Here is a 17,886-nt window from a genome sequence, read left to right as displayed (position 1 = left end):
GATTAGTGGTTTGTTCAGCAGTATTTCCTGACGCTTTCACCTGCATTCAGGCTGGCATCTCTGTGAGGATCCTCTGTAGCTAAACGCCAGGAGACATTGTTGCTAGACGCGCCACATACAGCCCGAAACCACACAGCACTCCAAGTGATCTTCAGTCGCTGAAAGCCTTCGACAATACATATTCATATGGTTGGAGGGGGTGATTTAAAGCACTTTGAATGACCAAGGTTTCAACATGGCAACTTTGTGTGGGGTTAAGTAGAAATCTCCAGCAAAATATTTCTTGGTGTTGCTTTAGACAGGATAAATCAGGACAACAGTTGTTCATTCAGGTTTAACAGGTTATTTGAATAATAGTACTCATCATTAGATACTTTTTCTGACCATGTGAGATTCCTATCCCCAGAAGAATTTGTTTTATTTCAGGTACGGTTAGCCTACATACTTGCAACATTGTTAAATAAAAGACAACTATTGTTGCAAAGTTTTTGCTCACGAGAAGAGATACAAAATCCAAGTTGACGAGTTGCAAAATGTACATAAGGGAAATTATACCCCGCCTGACCGCCTCCAAACTATCCTTATCCATGTATGGACAATTGTTGATTGGCTAAAGGTGACTGCAGGATGGGACAACCCCCAACTAAATGAACATATTAGTATTACCTTGAGTCAGGAAGATTCATGGGCTTTATTGAAATATTTGCCAGAGGTAAATGTCAAAGGAACATGAAAACACAGTAACTCTACCCATTCCAACATTTGTAATAAGCTTTAGATTTGTTTTCAAATTTCCCCATTAAAAGCTAAAGAGCACATTATACAACATACTTGTGATGTGCTCCTCATGGAGAGTTTGGGGGAACTTAAATTACAGCTGCACATTTGCTGATGGGTTAATTCTAATTCAACTCCACTGGCTTCCACTTTGCTACCAGGACCAATTCAGAGAGGTGGTTTCTCGCTTAACATCATCAGGGTGCCCGGCATCAAGGGTGCTTTCCAGAAATTGGTTTGGCTATCTAGGTGTTATGGACTATTTTAATATCATATGGATGAGGGGAACTGTAGTCCATAACATCTGAGGGCTAAGTTTTCTGATGACCTGTGCTGAGAGATTTTAATGATGCTATGCTGTTCCATTGCCCAAGGTTTGGTAAGCAAGGCATGCAAGATATGTCTCTTTCATGTGTGGCACTGGAATTCCCTCCCAAGTGTTAGTCTTCGTTCTTAAGGATTTTAGAAGGCACCTTAAGACTGTCCACTTTTGCCAAGTATTTGTACTCAGTGGCAACTTATCAGGTTTTATGTCAGCTTTTGTTTGTTACTGAGTGGTTGTTCTTTAGTGATGGCTGCAGCACTTCTTCATTTAATAACCTATTTTTGAGGAAAATATCAATGTGATGGCAGACAACATTTAGGAAAATTAGAAATATTGATGCCTTGCATTTTTAGAACAGTGGATTAAAGTGCTGTATATAAACACAAAGTATGATAGAGTTTCAGCAGAACACATTCTTGAAGTGTTTCCCCTATACTGCCTCAGGGGTCCCTGATGTGGCACCCAGGTGCCCGGCAAGGGTTTTTTTAAAAAGTGGGTGTGGCCAGGTGGGGCATTTGTCCAGCAAGGCATCTGATTGGTGTGCAGATTTTTAAAGAGGTTGATTTAACAGCAGCTGCCACCACACCCCAAAGATCTTCAATGTGTGACTGAAAGTAAGGAGTAGTAGCCATTTTGGAGGTGGCTCCGCCTCCAGTGGCACCCATTTTGTGGCTGCGCCTGCTATGCATTGTCAGAATTATAGCTGCACATTTACCCAGGAGAAACAAAATAAGCTGGAACCTGGAGGCACTTCAAAGACCACTGAAATTGCAACCCAGCAGAACCTGAGGCTACTTTTTCAGAAGTGGGGCATGGATGCTCACCATGCAAATGTAGTATAAAAGATACGTTAGACTGGTTTAGTGACATTATATTGTATTATTAGCATCTGTGCACTTTAATTCTATATGGAAGCCACCCTGAGACCAACTTTGGTTGGGAAGGGTGGGGTATAAATTTAGTATAATTAAAAATAAAGATGCCCACAGGCTCAAACAGGTTGGGGACCCCTCCATGATCCTGTAGACTTGAAGCTGCCTTATGCTAACCCAGACCAGGTCATTTATGAACGTCAATATTATCAATTCAGACTAACAACAGCTCTTCAGGGCCTTAGGCAGAAGCCCTTCTGCATTCAAAGCAGATGCTCTACCACTGGGATGTAATGCCTACAGTCTCAGCCCTCCAGATGTTATGGACTACAGTTCCCATCACCCCCTGCCATCATCATGCTAGCAGGGGATGATGGGAACTGTAGTCCATAACATCTGGAGGGCTCCCACAGATTGTTGACACCTGTGCCTAACACTCAACCGTGCCAAGTTAGGCCATAAGCGGTGGTGGGATTCAAAATGAATTTAACAGCCGGTTCATATGGTGGGATTCAAATGATTTGAATAACTATTATTGTTTATAAGCATCATTTTAACTACATCACGGTTCTGCGAAGTGGAGTGTTAACCTGCTGAATCCTTCCACCTTTCAGTGGCTATATAAGTTTTATCTTCATATTGCTGATGGATGACTGAGGCTGAGGGGTAGGGGGGAAAGGATTTTCCCACCTCTTGAATATGTGAAAGAGGTGGTCATACACATATAAGCATTTCCTAAACAACTGAAACCTCTTCTTTGCTGGAACTTCTACCTAGTAATTAAGCCCCCTTACATAGACTGAGTCCTAGGGTTCATTCCTAGACAACCCTATGCTCTGGGAAGAGGGGGAGGCGACACTTATACAGCTTTTTTGGCACAATGGAGAGCATGTGCAAGTTTTAGAAGGTAAACACAGTGCTGTAAGTACGCAAGAAGTATGCCAAAGTTGGAGCTTTACCTCCTACAAGGTTCACTCTCCACCCTACGTAGCTTTGGGAGAAGGAATGGGCAAATTCAATAACATCTTTTCCTGCAAAAACTGTGCCCCTTTTAAGTACCAGATACTAGACCAGGGGTAGGGAACCTGCGGCTCTCCAGATGTTCAGGAACTACAATTCCCATCAGCCCCTACCAGCATGGCCAATTGGCCATGCTGGTAGGGGCTGATGGGAATTGTAGTTCCTGAACATCTGGAGAGCCGCAGGTTCCCTACCCCTGTACTAGACACAAACCATTAAGTCCTGCTTGTGAAGCATCCAAAGGCATCTGGGTAGGTGTTGCTGGAAACAGAAAGCTGAGCTAGATGAATTTAGGTCCAGAAATTCTGGTCCGGTTTCCTTTCCTTCTTTTCTATGACCTTAATCCTTGGCTAACAGAACTGGTCTGGCCTGCATCTTCTCAGCACATGATCAGCGCTACACAAACATACACAGCAGAAGATGGGATTTTGCCCTGGGTCTTGATTACATGCTGGAAACCACATCATAATCTGTGGTGCAATTCTACCAAAGCACATTTCTAGACTCCCTGGAGATAAATTACTTAGCTGCTCATGAATTTATCACTAGTGCTAGCTGACTAATTGGCCAAAGGGGAACAGAGACCTCAAACAGGAAGTGGGATACATACGTATTTAGCAATGAGTGAAGAATGCAGTGTGTACCATACAGTAGCTCGATCTCAACACAAATTTGTTTAGATTTCATTCCCACACACTGTTACAAAGGTACACAGCAGTATATAATTACTCAGTGTTATCCTTCATATCTGAGCAGGGATTTTTAGCTTGAATTGCCCTGTCTCCAGAACCCAGCATGTGGTAAAATACTCATATGTAGCAGAGGGCCCAAGGCCCAGTGGTAGAACATTCAGGAGGTCATAGATGAAATCTCCAGCAGCTCTTAGTGAAAAAGATCAGACAGTAGGTGATGTAAAAGATCTCTGCCCGGACCCTGGTGAGTCACTGCCAGTCTGACAGTAATGACACTGATATACCTACCAATGGCCTGACAGTGAAAGAAGCTTCATATGTACATTCATAGATGTAAACAAGACAGGTGACATGAACTTGCAAGTTATAACCATAGCGTAACTTTTGCTTCACCTATCTCTGCTTTGAACGATTCAGTTATTTCGGAGGTTTAAACGTTGCTTACATGCCACTTCATATAGTGAGAGATGTAAAACAGCACTCCCCCCCCCCCACAACTCCCCCCCCCCCCCACACACAAAACAAACCAATCCAAAGAGCATGTACTGTGAAATATAAGCCTGGTATGCTACTCATGCCAGAAAAACAGCTGGGGGGGGGGGAGGACATCACAAAGTAAGACTGAACTCCAGATTCTCAGACAGTCACACCTCCTCATTAACTAATTTGCATGCAACTATGATATTGTTTCCTGTGTGACTGAACGTATGCTGTTAAATTGCTCTCCTCTGAAGCTTTAGCAGCATGCCATTGCTATTTAAAGGTTGTTCATGAAACGTTTAAAAGGCTAAGAAATCTGCTGCCTCAGATGTACAGCTGAGAGAAACTGGAATTTGGGACCAAAACTTGAGCAGGTGGGTTACCACAACCTGGAAATGTGACCTCTCATATCTTACCAATAATAAAGTGCTAAGGGATGGAATATCTGACGACAGACCCTCCACCAATAAGCAAGCAGGAAAGTGAGTCCTCTTCCCTTATTGGTGGAGGGTTCATCGTCTGATATTCCATCCTTGCTGCCAATGCTCCGGTACCTCAAAAGCCCCTTTGCCCTCCTGCCCACCCGCAGCAAGCCCTCCCGGCCCCTATTTGCCCTCACCCCCGACCCTATCTAGACCTGCTGTATCTCTTACCTTACAACGGGCTTTACTGCTAGTTTTAAATAAGTGATTCACATTTCCCTGCATGTAACTTGCAATCCTGGAAGTGTCTGGATTTATTTTAAACAACTGTGACTCAACTCCCTGCACTGAACGTGCTTGTTTTGAGACTCAATGCTTTATACCTTTAGATTATTGTTCAAACCTCATTACATGACTGACTCATGAACACTCCAAACCGGGAAAACAAGAAAGTGACATATTTATAATTACAGCCAAAAAACTATCATTACCTAAGCTATGCTAATTAGCCTAGTTAAACTCAATCTTTAATTACCAGACTATTCTGCATTTACATGATCCAATCTCTTGAAATGTATGTGTCAGGTGTACTAGCAATTCAAGAAAGTAGATGTTGGACACTTTTTATGTTTGGTACATTGTTTATTCAAAATCTGAACTCTTTCACCTGAGAATGAGACAATACTACTTTGGGAACAAAAAAAGGTTACAGAATCTGAGGACAGTTCACAGAATCAAGAGGCCTTTCTAACTGGTATAGGATGAAAACACATTGACCCAATAATAATGCTATAAGGAATGCTTCTACCCCTCCTTTAGGGTATCTGTGTTCAGCAAGTTTAAAACCCATAGTGTGAACCAGCAATACAGCAACAGAGGCTACTAACGTAATGCCTATCATCAAAAGCATCTTCTGTAGACAGTGCATATAGATAAGTAGACTGCACTGCTGTGTAGGAAATTCTGGATTAGTATAAACATTTCCCTTTCCATGGTTTAAAGAGACTGTGCAGGGGGAACCTAAACACATTTATATTTCAAAGGGAAAACAAAACTTCTCTCCTCAGGCTTTTATTTGGGAAGAGGGATGGTCAGGGCTGCAAGGCTAAACAGCAGATAAAAAGAGAAAATGATAACAAATGGGTCAAAAAAACTATTCCAATGTGTGCTTTTTGAGCAGGCTTGCTGACATCTGTAATAATGTGCATTTCCAGAAGATGCAAGCTACTAATTTCTGCAAAGTCCCCTACAACACCAGAACTAAATTGCTCATGTTATCTGCAGTGACTTCAATTCTGACAATTCTATTTCATCTGAACAGAATTATTTTTCATAAATAGATCAGAACCTAAAGTCCAAACATACAGAGAAGTATTGAGTCTCTAACAGAAATGACAGAGCCTAGAAATATCTTTATGTAATTGTTCAATGTTGAGGGACAGTTGGATTAGGATTCTGGAAGACTTGGATTCAAATCCCCACTCTACCATGCAAACTTGCCGGGTAACAGTCACACTCTCTCAACCAAACCTATCTCACAGGGTGCTTGTGGTGAAAGAATGGAGTGGCGAGTAATGTTCAGTGTTTCTGATCTCCATCAGGAAGAAAAGAGGGATATAAATAAATTCAGGGCATACATGCATGCCAACTGAATTTCTAGCACAACACTTATAACACAATGGTTTGGCAAACCAGCTCAGTTTGTTAACGCAACTAAAACAGATTATAAATGGGTATCAGACCACGTAATCATGGAGGTCTAAGACCACTTGCCTTGGAAATCAGTTCATCATGATTGGCTAGATGGGCTCTGCAGTGGATACAGCTGTAAGTTCGATGACAGTTTGGCAGATAAGCCTGGAACGTTTTGGATTTTGTCATTTTTACCATCTCTGTTACGGGTTCCTCACTCTGATCCGGGCTGGCACTTGAATTACAACTTTGCTGAACTCGCTGACAAAAGAAACACTGGAAGATACAAGCAAAAGCCGTTGTTGTTCTGGAGTGTGTGTGGCACTTTCCACACAGACGCCACAGAAGAAACAGTCACAACCTGCAAGAAAGGGGGAAAAGCAAATAAGCAACTCAGTCTTCTTAAAGCATATCTATCTAATCAAAGATTCACATTAGCAACATTACAATAAAAATAGTCATCAATTTATATGCAAGATTATGCCTTGTATTAATAAGGCAGGGTACCTATTTGCAGACACCTGGGAGAACAGGGAGAATAATAGCAACCCTCAATAAATTGATCAGTCAGCAAGTACATGCAACCTATGGTAGCATAGAGAAGAAGTCTGTGGGTCCAGAGGCTAAGAGGCTATGTGCTGGTTGAGCAGAAAACAAGTGTGGTTCATTTTCTATTCACACACAAGGAGTCAGCATGCCGGATGACTTTGAACTCTCCCACATTCTAATACTCAAGGGCATCATTGAGTGGTTATGGAAGGCTCCTTTGTCACTTAAAAGCTTGAGTCTCAAAGGATCCAAACCACCTGGCCCTATATATCCAGAGGGAAACTGCAAATGGTAAAATTAAGTGTTTTTGTTATATTAAAGGTAAGGTTTCCCCTTCAGTTGTGTTCGACCCTGGGGTACCACTGCAAGCAATGATTTTATAGGCAAGTCGCTTTTGTGGGGTAGTTTGCCATTGCTTTCCCCGGCTATTCTTTACCCCCTAGCTATGTGCTAGGTACTCATTTACCGACCAAGAAATGGATGGATCGCTGAGTTGACCATGAGCCAGTGCCAGGATATCTGACCCACAGGGGGCTTGAACTCCTGACCCTGGGAGTGGCAGTGCAAGCACTTAACCACTACGGCATGTGGCTCCTTTTGTTATATTAGCAAAGGAGAAATGGCTCACTAGTGAAATATGTATTTTGCATGCCAAAAGGTCTTAAACTAGGTCAGTGATGGCGAACCTTTTAGAGACTGAGTGCCAGGGGCGGAGCGAGGGGAAACTGCACCTGGGGCACACGTGCACCCTGTGCCCCTGCTACACCCCCACCCTGCCCTGGAATGCCCCTGGAATGTCCTGAAACACCCCGCCCCGAAACACCTCGTCCAGTGCGTCGTGCACCCCTTACCCCCTTGGCGCTATGCCACTGCTGAGTGCCCAAACTGGGGCGACAGCTCACGTGCCCAGAAAGAGGGCTCTGAGTGCCCCCTCTGGCACCCATGCCATAGGTTCGCCACCACTGGACTAGATCCAGATATAGGAGTTCGTGCCAGGTGATGGAAAGATCTTTGTGGCCTGAAACCTTAGAGAACCACTACTAATCACTATAGACCACAATGAGCCAGCATGGTTCCACAGTCATGCATGTTTTCTCCCATACCAAGATGATATCAGTGTGAGAGAACAGAAAAGTATGAAGCATCCTCAGCTATAGACAAAAAGTACAAAGGCAAAGGCTGAGATGCCTGATAGTCAGACTGTCAATTTAGTGCATTTTCAGGCATTATTGTCAATAAACTTGTAAAGGCAGAAACAGTGTGCCAGTGAGTGTTGACAGGGAAGCTTGCCTTCTCCCACAAATATAACAATAGAGGTTATCTTTCATCTACCAGCTATGCTACCCCTCCTGTTGAGTGAGGCGGGGGAGAAAAGGTGAGAAAGCACTCGTTTTTCTATCCAGACAGCATGCCAGAGAACTATTCTGGAGCAAGTTTATTTGATATCTGCAGGGAGCAATTATTCTGGGCAGTCTTCCAGACCACTCATTCAAACCTCCCTGTAATGCATTAGATCCAGGCCAGGTCCTTCCTGGGCCTGCACAGTTTTAATATTTACTGACAAGTTGAACAAGCTCGCAACTTTAATTTTACAACATTAATTTCTGCATAGTTAATTTCTGCATAGTCCTTCAAGTTCCACAAAGAACCCAGCAACTTAATACATCCAAGCATCATCACCCCTCCATATAAACAATGTTGCATTCGATTCCGTCAACTATAAGACTACAAAAGGACTAATAAAATACTGAAATGTATGCAGTAAGAATGCATACTTTAGTTCCCCTTGACAGTTTTCCATAAAACTGCTAAGATGAAAAGTTACTTCTTGATTTGAGGCAGAGGAAGTATCTGACTAAGTATCCACCTTTGGATTGATATTCCGCCAACTCTTGTGGCAATTTCTTGCTAGACAAGTTCCCAACGGCCATGTCAGCAGGCCACCAAGTCTGAAGAGCTGTTGCTGAACACCCGGCAAGTTCATGAGAAAACATCCAACATTCAAAACTCAATTCTGCATGAAAGCGAGAACTACTCAGGCCTAGATGGTTGTCCCAGATCATCGTGTTTCCCATGCATAGTACAAGTCAATATTTTGCATAGTACAAATACTGTCAATATTTTGGTTGTTTTTTTCATTCTATTACCAGCCCCCCCTTTTTTCCCTAGAGAACAAAAATCAAAGGAGGATGTTTTCATTGGCTCGAAGCAACACCCTGCCATCTGCTGTCTTAGAGGATAGATTCAAGAAAATCCCTACGAACAGAAACTCTGTGGTTGCTCCTTGGAAGAAGTCAATTAGCTAGAACATAAGTTGCTTAAATGCCCTCTATATGACAAGTTTAGAGAAGAAATCCTGGGGCCTATTTTGACTGAATGGGCAGGAAAATAAATGGAAACTGAACTATTTGCTGTTGGGTAAGGACAAGAGAGTTTCCAATGATGTAGCGCAGTTTTGTGTTTTCGTAAACAAATACATTAGAGCATGTGGACCCCTTAATTACTATAGAATGTTAAAATAAGTTTTACTTTATATTTTAACTTTCTAATCTCTTCATTTATAAATAATTTGGAATTTGGCTTTTTATGAATTGCTGTTTCATTGGTTGTTAACTGTAAATAAATAAACTAACTAATTCTATTACCAAAGTCTGGTAGAAGATTGGGGTGGGGAGGGAGCAGGAGGAGAGCAGCTTGCTCTATGCTAACAGCATCTGCCAGGTTTATCAATGTAGCATCAGTAGTTGGGGACGGGAAGTGACTGCAGTCCACTGGGCTAAAATTGCCCTCTACAGGTCCTTTATCATGCAAAACCGCAATATGGAAATGACATAAATAGTGTCAGAAATACAAGGAGAGTCATGATCCTGCTGGTATACCATCCCCCTCTCTCTGCCTGAACTACCAGAAATGGCCTCAGATGGCATTAGGGTCTCAGTGTTTTTAATTCTTGGGTTTCAAGCATTCATGTCAAGGCTACCATTAACACATACATCTCAGAATAGTATTACAACTCTAGATCACTGTATTCCCACAAATGATTCATGTCACACAGTTTTTGGTGTAAGTCCAGGATATATGGCTCACTAGCAGGGGAAAGAGATGGGGAGCGCATCTCTGTGGATGATTCTGAACTTCTTGGTGGCTTTCAATACCATCAGTCATGGTACCTTCTGAACTAGTTAGCTACCAAGAGGCATCAATCAACATCTCACACTGCTCCCATACTGATTAGCTTCTACATGAGACCACTGGGAGAGGCCATCCAGCAGTCTGGAGGAAAGTGTCATCAGTACCATGATAACATTCAAAGCTTCACATCTTAATTTCAAGCGAGGTGATACTGTGAATGTTTTGAACGGATATCTCAAAATAGCACTGAGTTTACTGACCCTCATATGCCCAAGTTCGATCCAGACAGAATGGAAGTCCTGCTGGTCAATCATATTAAAGAATCAGTCTGCTTCCTGAAGGAGTAGGGTTTGGGAGAGGTCTTAAATCCAAACAATTATTATTATTGTGGCTGGGGGGGGGGGGGGGGAGACACACAGAGAAAAGCAGATGGGACTTTCTTCCCCTGTGAATTTCACAGGTTCTCACTTATAAAGTTAAGAATATATAACATTGAAAATACTTATCTTTTTAACAGAGTACAATAATACACATCTCACTCTATAAGTTATGGATAAAATGAGTCCCTTAACCCACTTCATTCCAAACTACCTGCCAGCCAGCTTATCTAACAGTCTGGGCATAGAGCAGAAAGCTTGTTTTGGGCTTCAAATCTGATCCCCCGGTCACCTGGCCAGAAGGGAAGAGGCTTCGTTCACTCTCTGCCCCAAACTACTGTTTGTTACATTAGGGGCCGTAGGAAACGCCTAGCCTCCCCACTTCAATAACGAGCCAGCCAGCCAGCAGCACTGCCAAGGGAAGCATGGAGCCACCAGTGCTGCTGGTCTAACTAGAGCAGCCATTGTGGTGGGAAAGATGGGCAGACAAAGCACCAACCCTTCCAGCTGCAGGAGCTGATCCACAGCACTGCTGGGTGGCCACCCTGTTTGCAATCCTTTGCCGGGGAGAATGGATGCTCCCTCCTTCCTCTGCAGGGATGCTGAAACTGGGAAGTGGGGGGAGAAGAATTCCTGGACTTTCCAGTGCCTCCATTACTGGGGTGGAGCGCTAGTGGCAAGGCGCCAAGGGAGAGGGGGGTTCATGATGCACTGGGCGCGTTCCCCTGTGGGGGTGTGGAAGGGGTGTGGCAAGGGCATTCCAGGGCAGGGCAGAAGAGGGTTATCAGGGGAGCAGGGCGCACATCTGCCCCAGGCGCAGTTTCCCCTTGCTCCGCCCCTGAGGAGAGCATGCCTGCTGGAGTGGTCCAGCAGGTGCAGTCTCAGCCTCAGGAAAGGCCCACTGGCATGGCATAGAACTGCCTCCTCTTCCCACCATTATCAGGGCTACTGAAGCATGACTGCTTAGGAGTGCCCCAGCAGGCATGCTGTCAGTATGCTAAGGGTGCCTGGAAGGAGAGGGGGAGAATTGGTTGTTAAGCTTGCTCAAGGATAGCTTCGAAACTGATACTGCTCTCACCATTGCAGCCAACTCTAGACAGTGAAAACAATGCACAGCATTTTCTTCCAGTAACTATATAGTGCTGCGGACCTGTCTGACATCAAACACGTTCATACTATTCTGAGTGACTAACACGTTACCTTAAAAACTACTTCACGTTCCAACAACTCAGGTTAGAATCCTCATTTTGCCAGGGGAGTTCGCTGGGTGACCTTGGGCCAACTGCAGCCTCTCACCCAAACCTGGCTCAGCAAGTGACTGTTGCAAGGATCAAATGGAAGACGGGAGGATGGTGGCGTAAGCCACTTTAGTTCCCAATGGGGAGAAAAGTCAGTATAAATGGCTAAATAAAAACATTTCTTAGAAGTTTTTCCCATCAAATTTACTGAAAAGGTTATCAGGAAAAAATGATTTTTTCTCTACTGGGCTTTTACTTCTCTAGGAAACTTCAACTAGCACAGAATGCAACAGTTATAGGACTGACATATATTAGTCATCTACCACCCCAACACTAAAGAACTATACTGGCTGCCTATTCACTCATAAACACAATTCTAGTTATCTGTAAAGCACCAATAATCTGGTACCAGATTCTTAAAGGACTGTGTAGATCTGTTCCGACTCTTTTCTAGGAACCCTCACTATTGAAAGCGAGGTTGGGGGAAGCACAAAAAGGCTGCCTTTTCTACAGCAGCTCCATGTCTATGGAACTCCTCTCCTGCAACGAGAACTGGACCTCAGTTTCAGGCTAAACAGATTTTAGTAACATAAGCATATATTTTTTTGTTTGATCATGTGTGTGTGTATTTCCTTACACTTAATTCTGTATTCACTGGCTTTGCTCATAGTGAAATGATTGTTAGTTGTTAAGAGACCACTTGAATTTGGTTTGAAAGTGATGCCTCTGTGATTTGGCCAGTGTGGTACAGTGGTTAAGAGCAGGTGGCCTCTAATCTGGAACCAGGTGGCCTCTAATCTGGAGAATCGGGATTGATTCCCCACTCCTCCACATGAGCGGCAGACTCTTATCTGGTGAACCAAATGTGTTTCCGCACTCCTGCATTCCTGCTGAGTGACCTTGGGCTAGCCACAGTTCTTCGGAATTCTCTCAGTCCCACCTGTCTCACAAGGCATCTGTTGTGGAGAGAGGAAGGGAAGGAGTTTATAAACATCCTTGAGTTTTTTCTCCTTATAAACCCAAATTCTTCTACTTGATTCTGTTGCAACCTTTGTGGTGTATTACTGGATCTTATATGTTGCTTGCATCCATGGGGTCCTGATAGCTATGGTGTGGCACATGAAAGTTGTTTTTCTATTCAATCAGTTTTGGCAGACCACTGAGAAACTGGGCTGTGCCATCTACAGTAAACCAACAAAAAATCAGAACAGTTCAAGGATAATAGTGCAAGCAGCAACGGCAAAGGAAGTTACTCCTGTGTGTAGATCTGGCAACAGTACTTCAGAGTACTTCTATATAACTGGAGATATGAAACAATTTACAGGAACTTGCTAATTTTTGTTTTAAGTTGCCAAGTCAGAAAAAAGTTCAGAACTATGTCATCATTGCTGGTTATATGTCAAAGGGATCACAACCTCCAAACAGCAAAATTATAATTGCACCTGAAATTTAGTCTTGTAAGGACAGGAAATGCAAGGATACACACGTGATAATTGCAGAATGAAACATAAAGTCCATTTTCCATCATGTAGTTTAGATTACTGCAGTTTGGAAAATAGCATAATTGGAAACATTAAGAGAAGAACAATTGGTGGAAATGTGTTCATGGAACATGATTTAAATGCACATTTCTAAATTACAGAAACGCTAAGAAGTGCACATTGTGACAAAGCACTAAAGTCCCATTGTGAAACACCATGGCTATTGGGGGCTAAATTAAGTAGACCAATACATTCTCTTATTGATTTAGGTTAATATAATTGCTTCTCAAAGCATTTATTGAGCTATAGCCAGAACAAAAGACAACCAAAACTACTGCTGGATGACGAGGTATAGTTTATGCTCAAGTTCTTAAAAGGGAGAGCTGCACAAACTGGTTAAGATATGCATTGGTTTAATTCTTTTATCTTAACATTTATTTAAATGAATTAATAACATTCCTACTCTGCCTTACCCCAAATGACCCAAGGCAGTTTACAAAAATGCTTAACACGCTAGTTTACTAAACAGGTTATCTTGTCATCTTGTTCAAATTGCAGGTTTGCATAGGCAAAGAAGGGCATACACCCTTTTTTAAAAGTCTGAAAGGAAACTTTCAAATTAGAGGACCGAAGCACTGTACAATTATGGTTAGACTAACTGGCAGTCATGCACCAGCATGGCTTGAAGTGTACGGTTCATGGTTTGATATAATACTGCATAAAGTGTTACATCGGAAAAATCTAAAATCAACAGGGTGAACAAAAATCTAACTTTTAGATTTTTAGATCAGTCAGGTACATTATCCCTGAAGCATAATGTGGAGGTTAGTACTAGACTAGGCTCTGGGAGACCCAGATTCATATCTCCACGGCCACAGAAGCTTGCTGGGTGAGCCTGGGCCAGTAGTACTTCTCAGCCTACATCTCAAGGTTGTTGCCAGGATAAAATGGAGAAGGGGGAATTTTGTAAGCTGCTTTGGGTCCTCACTATGGAAAAAATGATATAACATAATAAGGTTTGAAATAAAATCTGAATGCAACATAAACATCATGAATTGGCTTGAGGAAAGTATGTCATTTGGTTGCATGTTAGACAGACAGTCTTAAAGCTTCCTTTTCTGAATAGAAGAACCACCCCATGGAGAAACTATGGCAAATCCTGAATTGCATGAAAGCTAGCATGGGAATGTTCCATTGAATGAAAACCCACTGGTTTATTCAGTAATTGTCACCCTTGCTACAAGAAAACACCTCTTCAGGATTCCACTACACAATTCTGTACCAGATTTCAACAGGGATCTTACAAGAAGAAGAGTTGGATTTATATCCCCCCCTTTCTGTCCTATAGGAGACTCAAAGGGGCTTACAAACTCCTTACCCTTTCCTCCTCACAACAAACACCCTATGAGGTAGGTGGGGCTGAGAATGCTCAGAAGAACTATGACTAGCCCAAGGTCACCCAGCTGGCGTGTGTTGGAGTATACAGGCTAATCTGAATTCCCCAGAGGAGCCTCAACAGCTCAGGCGGCAAAGCGCGGAATCAAACCCGGTTCCTCCAGATTAAAGTGCACCTGCTCTTAACCACTGCGCCACTGCTGCTTAAAGTAAATGATCTTGCTCCATGTTCTCACATGTGAACACAAAGCCAAACAGAAAGCCCTTCATTTTATGATTGTTCCCCTAATCAAGTTTGATGTGTGCTGCAAGCAGCATGAGCCTTTTTGACCAGAGATTCTAGACCGAATATTTTATGAAATTACAAACAAATTTCCAATAGTTATAGTGACCAATTCATATACAGCCATTCACAGAATAGGAATTTAAAAACAAGGAACTTGACTTGTTGCTTGCTGACATCAATAGCCTTGATTTGAATCATTTCACCCTGCAAACAATAAAGATCAGCTCCAAGTCAGGATGTGAAACACCGCTGGAAACAAGTTTGCTAATAATGGTTAAGCATTACCTGCTTCTCTAGCCACACAACCCTCATTATGTCTCCCAAAACAACCTCCAGGGCAGGGCTTAACTGAACAGGTAATACTATGATTTCCCTATAAATTCTGAATCTTAACGAAGGCTCATGCAATAAGTCTTGCCAATTATGGCTGAACATTATACCTGCACTCCACTTTTGATGCCCAGTCTGTGCACAGCAGCAGAGAAGAAGCAGGCTACATTGCAGACACATGTTTCTTGTGTGCGTGTGTCCACATATGTTTTGCCTCTCTGTCTGAAAGAAGCCACAACATAAAATGGCTACATAAAATGGTGTTCAACAAATAAAGAATCTCCCCAAATGTGAAGCCCATCCATCTTCTTTATGCTAACAGATCTGAAGTGCATATATATCAAAAAGAGTGTTCAGTCATGATTCATAAACACACAGTAAAACAAGGTTTTCCTTTGGTGACTGTCCTTTTTTGCAGTCTTCATTCATTTATCATTCATTGCAAAGTACAGAAGGGTTACAGAGATTTATAGGGACAGTCTAAGCAAAGTGACACCCTTTTAGGCCTTCAATGGATTTAGAAGGGTGCAACTCTGCTTGAGAGGGCATTGTGAAGTGCCAAAAGCCAAGGAAATGCAAAACTGTTTCTGGTGGCCAGAATAAGCAAGACCTTATGTCTGTCTTGCTATATAAAAGCAGCAAAAGGAGCAAAAATCTCTACAACTTGTTCCATGAAGGATTAAGTGAAATTTTTGACCAGGAGTACATAATCCCTGTTCAAATTTGTCCTACCAAATAGTAACTCTATTGATTTTTACTGAAGTAAACACACCTATTTGTTTTAAACTGACCTAAAAAAATTAGAAGCAGAAACTGCAACATTTAACCCAAAAGTACCGTTGGGTTAATTGCCTAGCTAAGGTAACTGCTGAGTAATTTCTACATTAAGGAAAAGGGAGACACAAGGGGGAAAAGAATCCAATCTACTGTTGAAACAGTTAAGCCTCACTGAATTTACAGTTCTTATTAAAACAGAACCAGTGTCATGACTAACCCTGCAGTAACACTAGTAAGCCAGCTAGTCTCAGAGTGCTTAAAAACAACTGTCAAATTAATTTCCTATGGCCTTACCTAATCAAGTCAGTATGTCAGGGAATACTATACTACAGTAGAATAAAAGTATTACCTTAACAGCTGCAGTTCATTCCTGTGTATTAGTTTCAGCTTTAAAATTTATGAGCGGTGTTCTTACAATAACCAGCAGCTTTTAGTTCTCAACAAAAACACTTGGGACACATTTTACGTGCTAAAGTTCATTGTGAGCTGTTTTATGAAGCTGGTAGAGTAGAGGCACAGAAGTTGTACAGGCAGTCAAGTTGATTAACATTTCTCTATCCCAGTGGAACAGGCATTCAGTTATAATTAGATAGATTTGAGACAGGCATTGAGACAGGCATTGAGCGTGATTAAAGTCAGATCACATATTGTCACTTACAGCCTAACCCTATATATGTTTACTCAGAAGCAAGTCCCATTGGGATGAACAGGGATTACTCACAAACCAATATGCTCTGGATTGCAACCAGTCACATCACTCAAATTATCATCATTTTCTTCCGATAATCACACATCACTTAGCCTTAAGTGGCACTGGGATACATCAAAATGTTGGTATGTATTCTACCAATACTAAAGTGCTTTTCTAAAAGAACACTTTTACATGGACAGTTATTCCTTCAAAGCAACAGAGAATAGAAACAATAGGCAAACAACTGCAAAACACAAACCCTCCACCACTTCTCTTATCAGAACATAAATACAGCCTGCTGGATCAGATTGCTGTTCCATCTAATCCAGCATATTGCTTCACACAATGGTCAACTAATTGTCCCAAAGGACCAAGCCAAAAGGGAATAGAGGCTGAGACCCTCCCTGCTGCTGTCTCCCAGCACTTATATTCAGAGGTTTGCTGCCCTACAGGTGGAGTCTCCATTCAGTCGTGATGGCTACTAGCCAGTGATGGACCTCTCCCCCACGAATCTGTCTAACCCCTTTTAAAACAATCCAATCTTGCAGCCATCACTACCACTGCTGGTAGAGAATTCCAGTTTTAATCACTTCTTGCCTAAAGAAATATTTCCTTTTGTCTGTCCTGAACCTATATGCCAATAATTTCCATCGGTACCCCAAGTTCTAGTATTATGGGAGAGGGAATCCATTTTCTCCACCTCATGCATAATTTTATATACTGCAATCATGACTCCCCTTAGTCTTTCCTCCCAAAACTGAAAAGTCCTGGCCTTACCTGTGTGCTCCAACCCCCAATCACCATCTTCTGCAATGAAGAATAGTTGAAAGGGAGTATCTGGAGTATCCACACTTTAAATGTATGCAGGGCTTTTGGGATGTCCAAAAGGTTTGGCTCATGTGCTACATGAACACAATGCAAACTCCAGGACATGCTCTGGAATCCTCTACAGCACAGAGGAATTCCTCCACAACAAAGGTACATGAAGAAAGTTCACTCAAAAACCTTGAAAGCCATTACTTTAAAAAAGCTTAACTTGATTTAAATCACTGCTGTAAAGCATGACTTGAATAAGAAAATACCAATTGAAATTACAAGTTCATCTAATTCATACATTTCAAATTCTGTTTGGCACTTTCTACACTGACACTAAATATGGAAACTAGGCAAAACCATTTTCCTGAAAAAATGTGTCCAGGCTTGGTTAGAAATAACAGCCTAGATTAACTGGGCAGAACAGAGTTCCTCGTGACATGGAAAATAAATGCTCCTTGTTTGAATACTTATAGTTTATACAATGCTCTATCTCATTATATCACATTTACAATGACTCCGAGGTCCCGGTCCCCA

General features: G+C 42.2%; 1 protein-coding gene across 1 annotated transcript in view; it reads right to left on the bottom strand.

Annotated features, from left to right (window-relative positions):
- The window catches only part of YPEL1 (yippee like 1), a 42,838-nt gene that overhangs the window by 19,018 nt on the left and 5,934 nt on the right, over nt 1-17,886 (bottom strand). Inside the window, exon 2 of the mRNA XM_048514112.1 lies at nt 6,362-6,641. Within this exon, the coding sequence (XP_048370069.1) occupies nt 6,362-6,478 (117 nt within the window). The 5' untranslated portion in view covers nt 6,479-6,641. The remainder of the gene's footprint in view (nt 1-6,361; nt 6,642-17,886) is intronic.

Source organism: Sphaerodactylus townsendi, linkage group LG13 (assembly GCF_021028975.2).
Source record: "Sphaerodactylus townsendi isolate TG3544 linkage group LG13, MPM_Stown_v2.3, whole genome shotgun sequence".
NCBI classification, from domain to species: Eukaryota; Metazoa; Chordata; class Lepidosauria; order Squamata; family Sphaerodactylidae; genus Sphaerodactylus; species Sphaerodactylus townsendi.
The sequence above is the reverse complement of the archived record's forward strand: the minus strand, read 5'-3'. Positions and strand labels throughout refer to the sequence as shown.